At 41.8% G+C, this 19540-nt stretch overlaps 1 protein-coding gene across 7 annotated transcripts in view; it reads left to right on the forward strand.

The window, feature by feature from the left end:
- The first annotated feature begins 313 nt into the window (after window positions 1-313).
- The window catches only part of GPATCH2L (G-patch domain containing 2 like), a 78168-nt gene continuing 58941 nt past the window's right edge, over window positions 314-19540 (forward strand). For 4 of the 7 annotated variants that reach the window (XM_040477780.1, XM_040477782.1, XM_040477781.1 and 1 more), the window contains exon 1: window positions 2820-3491. In XM_040477780.1, the coding sequence (XP_040333714.1) occupies window positions 2830-3491 (662 nt within the window). In that variant the 5' untranslated portion in view covers window positions 2820-2829. Of the gene's footprint in view, window positions 416-502; window positions 864-2819; window positions 3492-19540 lie in introns of those variants that run through there. The other 3 variants (XM_040477784.1, XM_040477783.1, XM_040477786.1) reach the window with 3 other exon arrangements.

Consider the following 19540-nt stretch of genomic DNA (forward strand, 5'->3'; position numbering starts at 1 on the left):
AATTTCACACACCCTTTTTAAAAGCAGGTCAGCAAACAAGGGCGAGGCCCAGGTCCCTCCCTGCCAATTCCCCGACGCCCCCGAAGACAGACTAGGCCAGCCTGAGGAGGCGTGTTCTTCCCCTAACGGGGACCTTATCCCTCACCCAGCCCACCCTTAACCACCAACACTACAGGCCCGTAACCCCTTCTCCGGGACTCCCCAAGGCCCCTCCCACCGCGGGGCGGAAGTGGGCGCGGCCACGGACAGGAAGCGTCTAGCCGGGGCGGGCCCTCTCAAGCAGCAGCCCCACCCACTCCGCTCCACCACCGCCCCACCCCTCCGGCCCAGACCGGAAATGAGGTCAGAAAGGGAAACCCCGGCGGGGAGACTCGGCCCCAAAAGCGGCGGCCATTGGAGGTGGCTGCTGCAGCTGGTGAGGGGGAGGAGTGGGTTGAGAGGGTCGGGGGCCAGGGGGCCGGCGCCAACGGGAATACCGGCTCCCAGCGGAGTCTGAGGGGCCGTGTGCGCCATGGGGCTGCGAAGGTTGGCGGGAGGGGCGAGGGTGGTTGGGCCTTGTTTTTCAGGGCCCATCGCCCCCATCCCGGGGAATAAGGTTCGGGCGTCTCCGGGGCGACACTCACCTCTTCTTTCTTCTTTCTGGCGCTTTCGGGCAGGCGACAGCTTGAGGGCTTGCTGTCCCGAGCCGTGTTCGCCCTAGTCCTCGGAGGCGGGCCGGGGGCTTGGAGGGAGAGTCCTTCGAAACCAGCTTTTTCTCACATATGTGGCCATGTTGCGACCCCTGATCACGGAGGGAGCTTAGTCACCAGGACTTGAATTTTGGCAGTTTCTGCCCGAGCGAGAAGGGCTGAACCCCTGCCCCGGTGAGCCCAAATGAGAAGTTGCTTCCTGCCTCCTGCCTTCCTCCCCCCTCCTCCCCCCAGCTCCTCGCAACCCGGTCTTTCGCTCAGACCATACGCCTGCCTCTTTTTACTTCTATCCATTTCCCGTGCTTTTCTTTGCGTGACTTAACCTTTCCTCTCCTCGAGTGCTTGCTGGACAAGGGGGTTCTCTCGGAGTATGCACCCGAGAGTGAAGGTGTGGGAAGCTCAAGGTTCTTCTGTCACCTGCTGTTGGACTTGCAGTCTTTTAGGAAAGGATTCTGCACGAACGACTGCAAGTTGTTCTGTCACTTTGTTTCACGTTAATTTGTACAGTTCTGCCTGAGTTTTTAAAGCAGTAATTCTTTATTAAGGAAGTAGGTTTAGACGTGCTGTCCTCACTTCTGTTTTGGTCTTACAGGCAATTGCCTCCGAAACCCCAGTCATGGCGTTTTAAACTATTTCGTATTGCTTAAAGGGACGTGGGCATTTTATATTGTGTGGCTTTTGACACTTTGAGACGTTTTGTTTGGTTGGTAGTTTTGGAACTAGGTGTCCCCATTACTCCCATCCATGTGGCAGATAAGCTAGACTACTGTTTTCTTCCCTTTGAAGTCGTTGGCATGGGGACAGCATGAAAATAGGTTTTAGAAAGTCCTTTGCAGAATGTAAACTGCATGAACGAAAATACCGTCTGAGAGTGGCGCCATACAGTTTTAAATTCTAATTACGGACTTGAAATACTTTGGGCTTAACAAGGGCTAGGGAAAAGTGCTAATTTAATATGTACTTAATAAGGTGTTGTACAAATTATATTAGAAATTTCCCTTTAAATTTTTTTTCAACGTTTATTTATTTTTGGGACAGAGAGAGACAGAGCATGAACAGGGGAGGGGCAGAGAGAGAGGGAGACACAGAATCGGAAACAGGCTCCAGGCTCTGAGCCATCAGCCCAGAGCCTGATGCGGGGCTCGAACTCACGGACCGCGAGATCGTGACCTGGCTGAAGCCGGACGTTTAACCGACTGCGCCACCCAGGCGCCCCAGACATTTCCCTTTAAAGGGGCATTCCAAAAATTGCTCCTACTGCTCTCATCCCTTGGAAGGTTTGCTTTTAAAGAGACTCCTGAAGTATGAGGGTTTGACAATAGGAAAGTTTAGAAAGCAGTTGGCTAGAAATCATAGAGACTCCTCCCGTGCGTTTCATTTCAACCTGTTATATCCTGCTGTCGTGTGATGGGTACTAAAGCACATAAGTAGGGTGATCACTTAATTTTTTGAAGGATGGGAGAAGAGCTTAAAAGTTGCTAGTTGGTGTGTGTGTGTGTGTGTGTATGACCTACTCAACAAATGGCCTTCCCTTCTAGCTTCCAGGTGGTAGTTGGGACCATAATGGGGGCAGACTTACTCTGTTTTCTCCATTCAGGGTACAAATGTGGGTCACTACAGTTTCTTGGATCACTAAAAGTACAAGCAGACTTCCTTAAAGTGTGTCAGTGTGTTGTCTTCTCCCTTCCACAAGCATTCTTATTAGTGACCCCAGACCATAGCACAGTTGTTTATCTATGGTTTTGAAGTTGTGTGTTGTTCTGCTCCTGTCTGGTGAGACATTGTCTAATCTTTTTGGATTTTATTATTATATAATTTAGTGATGAGTTTAATTGGGAAAAAAGGGGAAAGATTTATTTCCCTGGGTTTGTTGGTTTTTGCTAATATCCTGGTTGTGATCCCGTGAGTGTTGACTTCAGGCACTTAAGGGCCAAACACCTATTTTTAGTGGCTGAAAGGAGCATGGATGGTAGGAACAGAGTCTTAAGTGTAGCCAGATGAAAGGTGAGTTTATTTTCTGTAGATAGGGTGGGCTGTGCACTGCCATGATCTGGTTTATAAAATTATTCTAAAACAACAGATCCTGTTAAGGATTTTTCTTTTTTCTTTTTCTGGACTTTCTTTTGGCAGATGTGGCCTCATGGATGAGCTGGTACATGACTTAGCCTCAGCCTTGGAGCAGACATCTGAGCAGAATAAGCTTGGTGAGCTGTGGGAGGAGATGGCCCTGAGCCCTCGGCAGCAGAGGCGGCAGCTTCGCAAAAGGAGAGGCCGGAAGCGCCGCTCGGACTTCACTCACCTGGCCGAGCATACCTGCTGCTACAGTGAGGCCTCTGAGTCAAGTCTCGATGAGGCCATTAAGGATTGTCGAGAAATGGCCCCTGTTGCCAATTTTAGTGACTCCGATGACACGATGGTAGCCAAACGGCACCCGGCTCTCAATGCCATTGTTAAGAGTAAGCAACACTCTTGGCACGAATCTGACTCCTTTACTGAAAATGCGCCCTGTCGACCGCTCCGGCGCCGGCGGAAAGTGAAGCGAGTGACATCAGAGGTGGCTGCCAGCCTTCAGCAGAAGCTCAAGGTGTCAGATTGGAGCTACGAGAGAGGCTGCAGGTTCAAGTCTGCTAAGAAGCAGCGTCTGTCCCGCTGGAAGGAGAATACTCCCTGGACCTCATCAGGTCATGGGTTGTGTGAATCAGCAGAAAATAGGACTTTCCTAAGCAAAACAGGAAGGAAAGAAAGGATGGAGTGTGAAGCAGATGAACAAAAACAGGGCTCTGATGAGAACATGTCAGAATGGTGAGATCTCTCTTACTAAGTCAAATATTTGCCTGCTTATTTTTACCCCAGGTACAAATTTACAGTCGTGATGAGTTCAACTTTCAGAACTAGCCACTGCAATGTTGCCTTTGTAGCCCACCTTTAACCAGTCAGCTAGAGTTTATCTCTAGTTTTTTAAAGTACATTCATGATTCTATTTCCCTAGGTCAAGAAAGCTTTATGTAATGAAACACATTGTTTCTAAAAATTGTTTAAAATGTGTATCTCACATGCATAACCAAGAATTTTGTTTTAAAAACAGTTTACTGCTGTTTATACCATGTAGTTCATACATTGATATTGTTAGAACCAGGGTCTCAGCAGAGGCTGGTGTGTGTGTTTGTGTATGTGAGAAAATGCTGGTACTGGGCATGTGGAGTTTGTGTACGTTTCTGGTAAGCTTCCTTTACCCGTTAAGAGTCTCGACTTCAGATACCGGGCTATAATTCTGTTCTCTGCTACTTACGGTTTGACTCTGTTGAGTTTATTTTTTATGGCTGACATCCACGTCGTCTGAAAGACATGGTGGGGCTTTGAAAATAACAGTATTGAATCCCATTAGTTTTCAACCAAATGTCATTGAGCCATAAAAATTTGTGTCTATTGGATGCATCTTTAAAATGTCAGTGTAGATTTTGGTGACTTTGTTTTTTCCATCTCATATAGTCCTAGGAACATTGATAAGCCCCACCTCGATACTTTAATATTAATGTTTCTCAAGGAGGGTGCTCTTGGTGTTTTTTTGTTTGTTTGCTTTTAATGTTTATTTATTTTGAGAGAGAGAGAGAGAGAGAGAGAGAGAGTGAGAGTTGGGGAGGGGCAGAGAGAGAGGTTGAGGAGAGAGAGATTCCCAACCAGGCTCCACACTGTCAGCTCTGAGCCCATCTTGGGGCTCAGTCTCACGAACTGTGACATCATGACCTGAGCTGAAATCAAGAGTCAGGCTAATTTAACCTACTGAGGCATCGAGGTGGCCCTCTTGGTGTTTTGAGTGGGGGCAGTTCTTTGTGGTGAGGGACCGTCCCATGCTTCACAGGCTATTTGGCATCTCTACATTGTTCCCATCCCCTTCATTGTATCAAACCACATGCCTGTGTGGGTGCTGCCTAGTGGGTTGGTGGTCCCAGGGGAATGTTCAGGACTGCGCCGTCTGGCAGGCACTGCTATTCGTACTTTATAGAAGAAGAGATGGAGGTTAATAGCGTTTAGATAATTTGCCCATGGTCACCCAGTGGCAAAACTAGGAATCAATTCTGATTCCAGAGTTCATACTTAACCACCATGTTTTGCTGCCCTCCACTGCTCTTTCCGTCTCTTCTTACCTCTTACAACTGTAGAATATCTGGCCTTTCTTAGGACTTTGCTTCTGAGGTTTGTCTGAAAAACAAAGACACGAATCTTAGGAACTGTGTCGTGAGGCTGTGTCAGTAATCAGAAAGGCTGCGTAGGTCTTTATATAAGCCCATACCTTTTTCAGGGCGGTTTTTAGTCCAGCTTCAACAATTTTTCTCACTAACTTTATATTTGTGGGTTTGCACAACTGGTTAGGCTTACAATACGGCTTCTCTAATTTTCCTCTAATGTATATCCTAAGACCTATTTACCCAATATATATGTGTAATTTTGGGTTACAAAGGTTTTTTTTTTATCATGCTGTTTTTTTATTTTAAATATTTTTAATGTTTATTTTTGAGAGAGAGGGAGACACAGAGTGCAAGTCAGGGAGGGGCAGAGAGAGAGGGAGACACAGAATCCAAAGCAGGCTTCACGCTCTGAGCTGTCAGCTCAGAGCCTGACGTGGGGCTCAAACTCATGAAACCGTGAGATCATGACCTGAGCTGAATGAAGTCAGACACTTAACCAACTGAGGCATCCAGTTGCCCTTATCATGCTGTTTTTAATCAAACAAATGTTTAGTCAGTTTACAGCCGTACACAATATCAAAACCCTCAATTGAGGTGTTCAAGTTTGTGTCAATATCGAACATATATTCCAAATAATTTACTGTTGAAAATCACGATTTTTTTTTTAATTTGAGAGACAGAGTGAGAGCGTGTGTATGTGGAGGAGAGGAGCAGAGGGAAAGAGAATCTCAAGCAGGTTCCATGCCCAGCGTGGAGCCCGACACGGCTTGATCGCTGGGATCATGACCTGAGCCAAAATCGAAAGTTGATATCTTTACTGACTGAGCCACCCAGGTGCCTTGAGAATAGTGATTTTTAGAAATTGTTTTTTGCAGTGATAGCTTGTGTATATTTCTTCTCATGACATAATTGTTCACTCTTTCTGCTCTTAAGATAACAGCCTAAGTGTGGTTCCAGATGCAGTCTGTAATCTAGTAGCGAGGCACTTTTAGTTCCTTCCTACCTCAGACACAGCTATTGCACATATAGTCAGGTTGTGATAATAAACATTCTAGTTACCTGAGAGCCTGGATAAGTTGAAATAGGCAGAAATTCGTATGAAATTCTTATTCTTTTCGAATTTTTTTTTTTTATGTTTTTTTATTTTTGAGAGAGACAGAGACAGAATGTGAGTGGGTTAGGGGCAGAGAGAGAGGGAGACACAGAATCCGAAGCAGGCTCCAGGCTCCAGGCTCCAAGCTGTCAGCACAGAGCCCGACTCGGGGCTCGAACTCACGAGCTGTGAAACCATGACCTGAGCCGAAGTTGGATGCTCAACCGACTGAGCCACCCAGATGCCCCTATTCTTATTCTTTTCAAATTGAGAAGACCTTGTTACCCTGTTTGGGCTATCTGCCTGGTACATGACTTCAGAGTTCTTTTAACATTCTTCTTTTTTTTTTTTAATGTTTATTTTGAGAGAGAATATGAGTAGGGGAGAGGCAGGGTGAGAGGGAGAGAGAATCCCAAGCAGGCTCCTCGCTATCTGCACATAGCCCAATGTGGGACTCGATCTCATGAACCATGAGGTCATAACCTGAGCCAAAATCAAGAGTCGGATGCTTAATGGACTGAGCCACCCAGGCGTCCCATCACTCTTGAGTTCTTTTAGTAACATGGATGCCCACGTTCTTGTAGCTATGAGGGAAATTAGGGTGGAATAGTAGCAGACTTAAAATGAGAACAATTCTTCTTTAGAATCTATTTAGGGGTCTTAAATATGCCTTGACTTATATTGTTTCATCTGTAGTTACGAACAGAAGTGCCTTGTATTTTTTCCCCCTAAATCTACTCTGTGGAGAAAGAGGGGTGACTGACTTACTCTTTGACCACAAATTATGTTCAGCCTCTCACCAGTAAGATGGAACTAAAATCTTGCCTTGATTCTTAAGCATACCTTATGAATAGGACTAGCATTAGAGTATGTTTAAGTAGATTATAATTTATGATTTGGATATTATACTATTTTGGTGAATTGATTCTCTCAAAATTTCCCTACCTTTGTTCTACATTAACAAATATTTTTAAGAATCTCCTTGGTTGCTCTTTCATAAATCTGCTTGGACGTGCATCTTTGTTCTCATACAGATCAAGTGTAGAACCTTACATTTTATCAGTGATATTGAAAATTGTCAGTGTGTATGATCCAACTTGTAAAATTATTAGGATGAAGGTGATCATTAAACTTAACTTAGCCTTATCAGTGGATGGAATTCTTTTATCACCAAGCCATTTTTTTTTTTTTTATTTTTTTTTCAACGTTTTTTTATTTATTTTTGGGACAGAGAGAGAGAGACAGAGCATGAACGGGGGAGGGGCAGAGAGAGAGGGAGACACAGAATCGGAAACAGGCTCCAAGCCATCAGCCCAGAGCCTGACGCGGGGCTCAAACTCACGGACCGCGAGATCGTGACCTGGCTGAAGTCGGACGCTTAACCGACTGCGCCACTCAGGCGCCTGGAATTCTTTTAAAAAATACGTGTCAGGTGTTTTAGGTTTGAAAATGTCGGGGCGCCTGGGTGGCGCAGTCGGTTAAGCGTCCGACTTCAGCCAGGTCACGATCTCGCGGTCCGTGAGTTCGAGCCCCGCGTCAGGCTCTGGGCTGATGGCTCAGAGCCTGGAGCCTGTTTCCGATTCTGTGTCTCCCTCTCTCTGCCCCTTCCCCGTTCATGCTGTGTCTCTCTCTGTCCCAAAAATAAATAAAAGTTGAAAAAAAAAAAAAAAAATTAAAAAAAAAAAAAAAAAAAAGAAAATGTATGTCTCAGCCAGGGAGCTGTATTTCTAATTTCCTTAAATTCACTTTACTAATTAACCATGGAATAGTTTTAAGCTTAACCAATAATTCCTTTTCGTTTTATTTTTCTGTTCTTCCTTCAATTCTACGCCAACCAATCCCTCAAGAGTTTTGAGGAACTGGAAGTGGTTATGATACAATAGTTTTTTATACCTGCAAAAAGATCAGTTATTATTTTAGTAATTTTCCTGTGTATGTGTGTTCCATTCTAGAATGGAGAAATTCTTTTGTAAAATTCCTTTCTACTGTTTTTATTCATATTGTCTATATCGCAGGTATTAGGTGATTCATAGCCTAATTTTACTCTGTTCTTCACTAACTCATCCTTTGTTTGTTCCCCTTAAATATAGTTTAGCTTCTTTGGTTTTTCTAAGTGAATTGGTTTGGTGTTGGCCTGAAGTCTCAGTCAGGAGCTTTCCTAAGGTGATGTATTAGAGGCCGATCTCACAGGAAAGAAAATATTCCCTTCTCTTGGAAGGCAAGTGACAGAGATAGAGTGCTAACCCTCCCCCCTCCTTTTCCAGCCCATGCTGACCTTCTGCAGCCCCTTGGTGCCTCTTGTTTTCTTATTTTTATAGAAAATCAATATCCCTTCTGACACAAACAATAGCTCAGAAGCAAGAATAAATGGGAGAAAGCTGAGATCTCTGTCCATCACCTCTCACTTTACCTCCCCAAACTCTTTAATTATGTGCATGCTTTGCTCCAGGTGTTTGTGACAGTGAAATTGCTAAATGAGGACCATTTTAACCAAAGATTGGGTGATCAGTAACACTCTATAGCAGTACCTTGTTGGATCAATAGTATTCATTATTTCATGGTTAAGGTAAGTAGCCTCCTTTGCAAGTGGAGGTCATTAATCAGGGAATACTGGAAAGAATGTATGTGGTAGGTTGAGGTTGCCCTGTTTCCTATTCCATAACTGGAGGTGCTGACCAAGAGTATATTTACCATTGTTGCAAATGGTACTATTGCATTTGAGAGTTCTGAGTAGCTAGCATAGCGTGCGTCCATAGATTTATGCAGAGTTTTGCTAGTATATCCTTGGGAACAACGGAGAAAGACACCTTGGGAGATGGATTTGATACTACTTTATTTGAAAATCTGTCTCTTGAAAGAAGTGTGTTAGGATTATTCTGTGTGACTCCAGAGGATGGAGGTAGGGCTCATAAAAATGGAAAGCACAGAGAGTTAAGACGTTGCCTCGTTGTCAGATACAACATTCCAAAAATTCGACCTCTGTAAAAATGAAATGAATTGTTTCACTGGGTAATGAGTTCTAGGTGACTGAAGGGGTTCAAGCCTGGGCTTGGTGACCACTTACTGAGTTATTGTAGAGTTGGCGAGACTGTGCTGCGTGACCTCTAAGGTCCCTTGTAACACTGAGACTCTGGAACTCTTTCCAGTCACAGCCTCCTTCCAGTGCATCATTGTAACTTCGTAGTGTAAAAAACATTTGATAAGCAATATCAGCTGCCCATTAAAATGCTTAGGAAGACAGAAAACATTGTAAACTCACATCGCCAGGAACCAGGACTTAGAGTTGGCCTCTCGCCAAGATAGCGACAAACCACAAGGCTGATAGATGTGCAGTTGGAAGCCCACATCGGCAGTGCTGAGCCTACGCTGAAGGTATGTAGTGAGACCCTTCATCCTCTCTCTATAGTCAGGCCTTTGTTCAGAATCGCAGGTCCATTTTAGTCAGAAAATCAGGCAGCCGCAGTGTGAGCCAGAGTGTTGTTCCGTCCTCTACAGTAGTCCCCTCTTGCCCAGTTTCTTTCTGTGGTTTTAGTTAACCCTCAGTCAGATGTGGTCTGGAAGCAGGTGATGCACCTTCTGACATTCCGTCAGGAGGAGGAGGAGTAGCCTAACAGTACATCACAGTGCCTGCATGGTTCACCTCACTTCATCTCCTTTCCTAGGCATTTTATCCCCTCACATGATCATCAGAAGAAGGGTGAGTAGAAGATATTTTGAGAGAAAGACCCCACATTCACATAACTTTTATTATAGTATATTGTTATATTATTAGTTATTGCCTCTCTTTTACTGTGTCTAATTTATAAAATTAAACTTAATCATGGATACATATGTATAGGAAAAACACATGGTATATATATGGTTAGGTACTATCTACAGTTTCAGGCATCAGTGAGAGTCTTAGAACTTCTCTGCTGTGCGGAGAAGAGGGGATACTGTACTTCCCAATCTGTATCTTTGAGTTTCTGTTTGGAGGCTCTAACTCCCAGAATATACTTGGATAAGGAATTAGTGTTTTCTGTGTGTGTATTTGTGTTTGGAGTAGGAGGCAGTCACTGCAAATTCGGTCCTGGGAAATACATTCTCCAAGAATAAAGTTTACTGTTGGCATGAGGAGAGAAGAAAAAATCACTCTTAGTGGTGCATTCTAGAAATTGCAGTGTTTTATATATCTTTATATATTGTAGACTCTTGGAATGGGGTCAGAATAAGGCAGTGACAGAAGAAGATCCTGTCTTGGTCCCACATAACTATATGAGTAAAAGCCTACCAGTGACACTGGGTGTTAGGCCAGGAGCTCTACACATTGTCTTGGCCAGTTGTAGATGTGGGAAGCATGTTACCTATATCCAAGAGAATAGAGAATGGGACCAGGGGTCATTTACACACCCTTTCTGTTGGCAAGTAAAGAGATTCTAGGTAAACCAGTTTTCAGCAAGAGGCCTTTCAACAAGTTCTGTGGAATAAGGGAAAAGGAACATTATCCTGAAAGTTCAGAGGAAAAACACGTATCCAAAAATGATTGCCAGTGGAAACCAGAACATTTTAGAAAGTCTTCTTTAGGATGCGAAAAAGACATAGTCACTTTGGAATAGGAACAGTTAACTCATAAGGAAAGAAAGATGGCTATTTGAAAACCCAGTAGTATGGGAGGAAAAATGTAAGGAAATTGATGTAATTGCAGTGTTAAAACAAGACAATTCATTCTGTGGAAAATTGAGTTGATTTGGAAAACTTTGGAAGCCCTCCCAAAATGCAATGAGAGGAGGTGATAATGAGAGAGAAGTTGATAGATCTGGAGAACAGAAGATAGAGGCCCTGTCTATGAGTATGTAAATATTTCAAAGGAGGAAACTGAAGCATTGGAATAGAATAATGATTTAAAAAATAGAACTGAAGAGAAAAGGCATTCTTGGGTTGAAAAATTATAAAGATTAAAAGGGAAAATGAATGAACAGACACATACTACCTAGACCTATCCTGGCAGAAGTTTGCATTCTGCCTTGGTGCAGGGGTGGAACAGGTATAAAGAACAATTTTTTGTTTTTTTTTAATGTTTATTTTGGAGAGAGAGAGAGCGCGCATGAGCATGTGCAGGGGAGGGGCAGAGAGAGAGAGAGAGGGAGACAGAGGATCTGAATTGGGTTCTGTGCTGACAGGAGAGAGCCAGACGTGGGGCTTGAACTCATGAACTGTGAGATCATGACCTGAGCTGAAGTCAGACACTTAACCAACAGCCACCCAGGCTCCCTGGGTATAAAGAACAATTTTAAAAGGGATGAAAACAAGGCTGGTTTATTCCTACAGTACTAAGTGTGAAGGGCTGCAGTTGCCTGTAGAATTTTGGAGTGGGGGGTGGGGGGGGGAAGATTGCTCTCCTACTCCCCCCCTGAATTTTATATATAGCCAGGATAGATTTCATATGGAAAAGCAGCAGAAAGGCATTCTTAGACATTCAGGTCTCAGAATATATGTTCTTTAAAAATTTACTCTGCAAAGACATTTCTTCTAACTGAAGATGAATCACTATTAGCTCTAAGAAAAGGTAAGTCGTAGAAGGATGGGTGGGCTTCCGTAAGGCACACCCTCCTAGCTCAGTAGCAGAGTCCTGGGGAAAATCATTAAATCTTTACCCAGTATACCTGATTGCAGGGGCTGCACTAATAAGCCTGTGAAACCAGTGAGGCTGTTTCTTTTGTGGTATCCTCCGAGTGAAACCAGAAAACAAACTCCTTCATTATACATTCTTACAACTTATTAAGTTATTGTGGGAATAATTTTGCAGTTGGTGTGAGATATTTCTCTGAAAAACCTCTCCCTTGGTCATAGTTACTTTTAGATTCTGAAATCTGACTCTATACGGTTATAGATATACCACCTTGACCCAGGAAAAAAATTGAGCAAAGATGTCTTTGGGCTCTGGGTCTAGGAGTGACTTTTCCTTTCTGTTTTTCTGGATTCTAAGACGATTTAAAATTTTTGTTAAGTGCATTATTTAATAAAAAGTTAAAATGAAAACCCCTTATCTTTTAACATGATGGTGGAGGCCATTCTCTCTCTCCTGTTTGTTTCTTTTAAAATTAGATGTAAAAGGTCCATCTTATTCAAGGTACTTGGTTAATAATCCAGGTGTTAACTTACTGATACCGCTGTTTTAATTATAGGTAATAAACGAATTCCTTATTTTAGTTGAGACAGGTATAAACTACTTTTACTCAGTTCTAAATTTATAGTCCTTTGTGGTTAGGAATATGAAAGAACCAGCGAGCTGTCAGGTCAGAGGACAAAGTGTGTTTTTTCTCCCAATTATGAGAATTCAGAGATTTGTCTTATTCAAATTAGAAGCTTTTGTTAGGGCTAGAAAGTAGGGAATTATTTTCAAAAAAGAATTCACAAAAATACTGTATTATTTATTGTGTCAGGAAAAAAAAAAACTGCCCTGAAACTTAGTAGATTTAAGTAACATTTACAGTTTCTGAAGTCAAGAATCTGGGAGTAGCTTAGCTGGGTGGTTCTGGTTCCGAGTCTCATATTGTCACAGTCAAATTGTTGACTGGGGCTGTAGTTGTCTCAGGGCATAACTGTGACTGAAGGATCCACTTCCAAACTCACTCAGGGCTATTGGCAGATTTCAATTCCTTGTAGGCTGTTGGACTGTAAGTTCCTTTCCACAGGGGCCCCTCCACAGGGCTGTTCGTATTCTCAAGACATGGCACTTGACTTTCCCTAGGGGTAATGATTTGAGAGAGAGAAAGAGAGAGAGCATACCAGCCCTCACTGAGTGTCCAGGAGGGAAGCCACAGTCTTCTATAATCTAATCTCAGAAGTGACCTACCGTTACTTCTTCCTATGCCATTGGTCGTCACACAGACCAACCAGGCTGGGAAATACCAGGATGCTGGGATCATTGGGAGTCATCTGACAGTCTAGTTACCACAGATGGCTCTCCATCTTCTGGAATTTTTTCCTGACTTAGTGTGAAGCTAGATTCAGGAATGGTATTTTCAGAGTATCTGTCCCTAGAATTTGGGGGAATGTTTTTACTTTGATTTCAAAGGAAGGGCATTCAGGAACTCTAAGGACAAGCGAAGGTATAGATAACTGAGAGTATATTTTGTTGTAAGTATGTATACTGAAGGTGAATATTTATTTTTAAAATTCAAAATACGGCATTAAGATAGAGAGCTTTTTCCAAAGTGAGTCCCTAGTTTGTTTTCTTGGTGTTCAGCATGTTTGATGCATTTTTAGCTGATATAGTTAGAGTCAAAACATAGAGTTTCAGCTGTGTCTGAATGTTTTAACTAGCAAAAAGCAAAGGAACATTCTTTCCCAAGTTCAGTTAATCTGTTAGCATTTTCAGGAGAATGAAAATGAGAAGTGCTGAATTGAAAAGTAGCTCATGAAGAGAGAAACATGGAATTACTTGGTAAATGAATCTGTGCACCATCCATGTTTTGGCGGCCATTCAGCAAGCTCATGGACTTTGGAAATACACCGTACTGGCTCAGACGTTTATTTGCTGTGTAATGTTGGGCAACTTGCTTGCCCTCTCGAGGTTTCACTACTTCACTTGTAATACGAGGTTGACATAGTTACCTCGTAGAGTTTTGCAGTAGAAGAAATGTAACAATGAATGTAAAGCTCTTAGTACTTTGCCCGGCCTGTACTAGAACTCAGTAAATGATATTACTTGAATCAATAATGAATTTTGTATTAATAATTTCTATTAATGATTTGAACTATTATTATTAATAAACAACTATAAAATTATTGATTAAAATTATTAATATAGAATTGTTATCTAATACTTTTGTACTATCAATAATTTTCTTATTAATAATTCTTATTAATAATTTTCTGGAACTCCACTCAAGTACCAAACCCCTTCTTGAGACACTTCTGGTTTGGATATCTACTGAGAGCTATGTCTCCCTCTCTTGGATGAAGCCCCATATAGAGAACATATTAGATTTCATAAGCCACATTTATTTTTCCATTCAAAATGAGAACAGATTCAAGTCCCATAGAATGTTGTTTTTTCTTTACTGGAGTATAATTGAGAGTCCTATAGAATTTAGATTGCTATTTAATAAAAAGACTGTCAGGGAATTAACACTATCATCTGCTAAAATAATAATATTGGAGACATATGAGAATTAGCACCTTAGAGGTAGCTTCTGAATCTTTCATCCTTTGGTTCTGTATAAGATTCTAGAGTCTACAAAGTGGGTTCACATACCTCATATCATCACATCCTCAGAACAGCCTTGCAGGAAATAGTATTAGAGAAGTGAAGTGATACGGCATGAAGGCCATAGAAGGGGAAGCAGCAGCTGATCTGAAGGAGTTCATTCCATATGTAACATTTGCTGAATGCCTGCTGTGTGCCGGGTGCTGTGCTAGGCATTGGGGAGACTGAAATGAGCAAGATCTTTCCCAGCCTGGATCTCTCTCTCCTCTCTCTGCCTGGGCTGGGCAGGGAGGAGTGATCTGTACAACTCTTGAGTAGTTTCAGTTCTACCAGTTGGCCTGAAGGTCCAGCTACCTTCTCGTGATTCCTGGGATCCAGAGGCCTCAGGCTCTTTGAGGCCCTGGCAAGAGAATGGCATTGTTGCTACTATGGGATGTTGACCTCTGTCCTTGAAGGCCGGCTTTATCCAGCAAAAGTGCACAGCCTCCTCTCTGAAGTGGTTTTCCTTAACAAGATGCCCTGTCGGCTTCATCCTGTACTTTATCACTATAGACGAGGGTTCTCCCCTTTGGCACTACTGGCATTTTTGAGTCCAATGACTCCCTGTTGTGAGGGTTGTCCTGTGCATTGTAGGATGCAACGCTCTACCCAGTAGATGCCAGTAGGACACCAACTCCCCCTCCCCTGCTCCAAGTCCTGACAAAAATGTTTCCAGACATTGCCACATGACCCCGTGGGTGCAAGGTGGGAGTGGGGGTGAGGAGAAGGGGGTAAAATTGCTTTGAGTTGAGAGCTACTGCTGGTGTTTCTAGGTGCTGATCTGGGATTTTCACTTGATTGATTTTGCTTTCACCAACAAGCGTAAGTTTCAGATTTAGAGAACGTCGTAAGGCCAAAACATTGATCTCTTCTATAGAATAAAAGTACTGTAGTTTTTAAAACTTTGTAACTGAGAGTTTTTGCCAACTTGAAAAAATACCCTTTAGTTGCTCCTCAAAAGGGCAAACGGTTCATTTTCAGAACTTGGAAGGAAGAGCAATTCAGATGAAAGCATTTTAAAGTTCATACCAAGGTTTACAATATTGAGCTCAGAGTGTTTGCCCTGGAATCAATGATTCAAGTGGATGAGGGGTATCAATAGTGTTTTATTAGGCTTGATTCCTGTGATAATCTCCTTCTCTGAGAGTGGGTGCCAATCATCTGGTCTACCAAGAGTGTCTTGGATTACCAAGATGCCCAGCAGGGAAGGTTAGAGGGATAGATGTGTGATAAAACAGAGAAAGCAAAATGTTCATGGCAGTGTGGGGCGTGCGGTAGGTGATGTGATGGAGTGTGAGTGGTAACTGGAACTTCTTTCAACCTTTTCATATGTTTCAAAGTGTTCATAATACAATGTTGGAGGAGGGAAGCCTCTGGAACTGCAGGTTAGTGGGACTTTCTTTACACGTCTGTTTTTTCAGCTCGATGTGGTTTGGTTTCTTTTCTAACATATAATAATAATTAGGTAATACAATTGGTGGTCTAAAACCCAGGCTTTAATTTTATTTGTGTCTTATTTAAAATGGTGGCTATGCTGCTGAATTCAGTGTGGGAACATTTTTTAGGGACAACCACTGTAGAGAAGTGTGATGTATTATTACTGTTTTTACTCACATAGAAATACTTTTGAGGTGTTTTCTGATTTCTAAGATGGGGAGATTTCCTCAGTGTTACATGGTTAAATTGTAGGCTTGCACACCCCCTTATTTGCAGAGTATTATTCATTGGAAAGCATTCTTCCTTTTCACATCCTTCTCCCGTGGTTTAGACTAGGTTTCTTATAAAATGTACACCTTTATATTGTTATTGAGACGTTTCTTTGTTAGTTTTAGGACTGGGTAGAGTGGTTTCTGGTGTATGGTAAATAGTCAGTGCTTACTAAGTGAATGAGTAGAAGTTTAGGAGAAATGGGGGAGGGGGCTTTTCCTCCTTTTGCTGTGAGAAACTAATTGCCCTAATTTTTTGAATGATGTATAAATTATTTGTAGGGTTAATACATTTTTAGAAATTTTAGAAATATTCTAGGAGGATTTTATTTTTAATGCAAACTATTTATAGGTGAGAACCATGTGAGAACAGGGAGTCCAGAACAGCTCCCAAAGCAAAGACAGGAGGCATTGCTGCCTATAGGAGTGGCTGCCATTTTAGGAAAAGATGAGATTTCACACCTGCTATCTTTGTGGGTTTTGTCTAGTTTTTCTGAAGATTAACAAAGGCTGAGTTTTTGTCTTCCTGACTAAACTTCAGAGGACCACAAGTAGAGTGGACACTAAAGGTAGGATCACACTTTTTTCTTACAAAAATCAGGAGCAGAGCTTTTTCTCCTTGCCTAGTAAAAAGGCTCATGGCAAAAAAGTTATAAACAAATTTGAAGGTTTTGAGATAGGAAAAACATGTAGGATTCTGTCACCTTTTAACTTTTTGACCTTGTGAACTACAAAGGTGCTAAAAGAAACTTATGTTTATTGAAAGGTAGCTTAGTTTTAATAGACCATTAAACATTCTGTTTAGTTAGCTAAATTAACATTTTTTAAAAGCGTTTATTTTTATTTATTTTGAGAGAGAGAGAGAGAGAGAGAGCAAGTAGGGGAGGGATAGAGAGAGAGAGGGAGACAGAATCCCAAGCAGGCTCCGCACCATCAGCACAGATGTGGGGCTCGAACTCACGAACTGTGAGATCCTGACCTGAGCCGAAATGAAGAGTCGGATGCTTAACCGATTGGGCCACCCAGGCACCCCATAAATTAACATTTTGTAGTTGACTAAATCGCTATTAAATCTCACTAAGCTGATTTTTTTCGAAGCAGATCTCAGAGCCAGAAGTGAATGAAGTCTTCAGAACTGGACAACTTTGTCTTATAATTTGGAAGGGGAAATATTTGCTTCTACTTTCTAGCTAGCACTACATTTTTGCATGCTGTATCATAGTGTTTATGTGCAGATATGCCACGAAGTTCCCACTTTTGTCTTTTTTCTCATCAAATCATGCTAACAGCTTCTTACGTATGATTAGATTTCCACAGTGCAAGTTCTTCTGAAGGAATAAATAGAATTAGCAGATGCTATCCAAAGTACTAGTTACTTCCAGATACCAGTAGACTGGTGATACTTTTATGTCATAAGCATGCTGTAAGACACACTATTTTCTCTGTGAAGAAAATACTTCTCTCCCTTGATCATAGTCTTAAAATCCTGGTGATATTTCTGTAACATCATTGCCATTCCTCGAATTAACTATATACAGAAAGCTTATAGACATGTTTAATCCAGGCTCTTTCAGAAACCGTGAGTCCTCTTCAATGCTGTTGACAAAAATAGAAAAGGTACAGTGACACGAAGGCTTTAGGTTACCAGCACCTTTCTTGATCCAGCAGATTTCTTTGAGCTTACCCCCTTGGTTTAAAATTTTTTTTTTTTTTTCAACGTTTTTATTTTATTTTTGGGACAGAGAGAGACAGAGCATGAATGGGGGAGGGGCAGAGAGAGAGGGAGACACAGAACCGGAAACAGGCTCCAGGCTCCGAGCCATCAGCCCAGAGCCTGACGCGGGGCTCGAACTCACGGACTGCGAGATCGTGACCTGGCTGAAGTCGGACGCTTAACCGACTGCGCCACCCAGGCGCCCCACCCCCTTGGTTTAGAATACGAGGAGAGAACAGCATCCGTGCAAAAAAGGATCAAGGGAGCACTGTATTTTGTAGTACTTACAGGTGGCTGGAAATGAATGGGGAAAAGAATTGATAGATTTTGTAATAAAGCAAGCAGTTTAAATTTTATAATGGTAAATACTCAAGAGTAGAACTTGTACATGTAGAGTAGGGATCAGCAAACTTCCTCTGTAAAGAGCCAGATAGTAAATATTTTAGGGATTTGCTTGTGATATGTTCTATGTTGCTACCACTCAGCTTTGAAGTTGTGGTGTGAAAGCAGCCATCGATGATATGTAAATGAATAACTGTGGCTCTGTTCCAATAGAACTTTACTTATGGACACTGAAATTTGAATTTCATATCATTCCCATGTGTCACAAAATTCTTCTTTTGATTTCTTTTTTTGCTGTAAAAACCATTCTTAGCTCACAGGCTAAAATAGGTGCAGGCTGTCATGTGCTGACCCCTAAATCTCAGTTAGTGATACTGCAAACTAATAAAGTATATATAACGTGCTGATGGGATAGCGTATCTGTTCTATAGCTTAATGTGCTTTTTTTAAGGCCTGCTTACTGTGAAGAGGAGTTAAAATAATATCAAATTTGGTCTATCTTTGAGGCCAGATGAGGATAATAAAGTGGTAATATGAGAGACTGTGTAGTAGAACTCAAGGGAGTTAGACCACTGATGTTCTTAGGAATTTGCTAAAAATACAAAAGTAGCACCATTAAGTTCAGCAGGCACAGTTCCTCGAACTCAGAAGTAGGAAGGGTGCAGTGCTCAGGGAGGATGGCCTCTGGTTTTACCCGCAGAGCTCCTTGAAGATTCTAAATCCATCAGAATCCAGTAGTATAGTTTTGTGACACATTTCTTACGACAACACCCGAGAAAGTTCTCACTTATCAGTACAGAAGAAAAGAAAATGAAAGAATGTTTAAATAAATCGAGTTATGTTTTATTGGCTCTTGCTGCAGCAAATTTCTTGGATCTCTTCAGAGATAAACTTAAGCGAGGAAAGAGCACAGCTACTTAATTTAATCAGCAGTTTAAGGATTTCGTGTTGGCAAGATATTTGGACATGTTGCAAAAATACAAAATATTTTCACATTTTTGATCCAGAAATGTAGACTGGGATTTTGCCAAGCCTATTGCTTATGCAGTATGATAAGAATGTTTCTTCCTTGCTCTGGTTCCTTCCATCTTTTAGAGTAGGTGAAAAAAAATGGTGAGTTTGGAAGGAAACACTCCCAATCAAGGGAATGGCTAAAATTGTAAAGAATAGGGAAATTTTTCCTGAACCAGATCAAATTTAATGGAGATTAGGCCCAAGACATTGCAGCATCAGAAGAGGCAGAATCAATTGTTAGTAATAGCTCAGAAAATGAAGTAAATTGAACAGAAGTCTACAGAGCAAAAGTTGTATTTCATTGGCTTCAAATGGAGTTTGTTTATACCTTTTTATTTTTAACCTTCTGTTTTGAGAATGAATTTTGTTGTGTCCACTTCATATCGGGAAGACATTAAATTTAGAAAATGTAACTTTGGTCGTACTGACTTTTTTCCTGTTCATGGATTTTTGTTTGCCGCTTTGTAAATGGGAACAAAACTTGAGAGATGCTACATGTCTTAGAGTTGGACAGTTTCATTTGAAACCGAGAGTTAACAGTATTTAAAAAAAAAAAATCATTGGT

Source organism: Herpailurus yagouaroundi, unplaced genomic scaffold (assembly GCF_014898765.1).
Source record: "Herpailurus yagouaroundi ecotype Mexico unplaced genomic scaffold, PumYag 141, whole genome shotgun sequence".
NCBI lineage: Eukaryota > Metazoa > Chordata > Mammalia > Carnivora > Felidae > Herpailurus > Herpailurus yagouaroundi.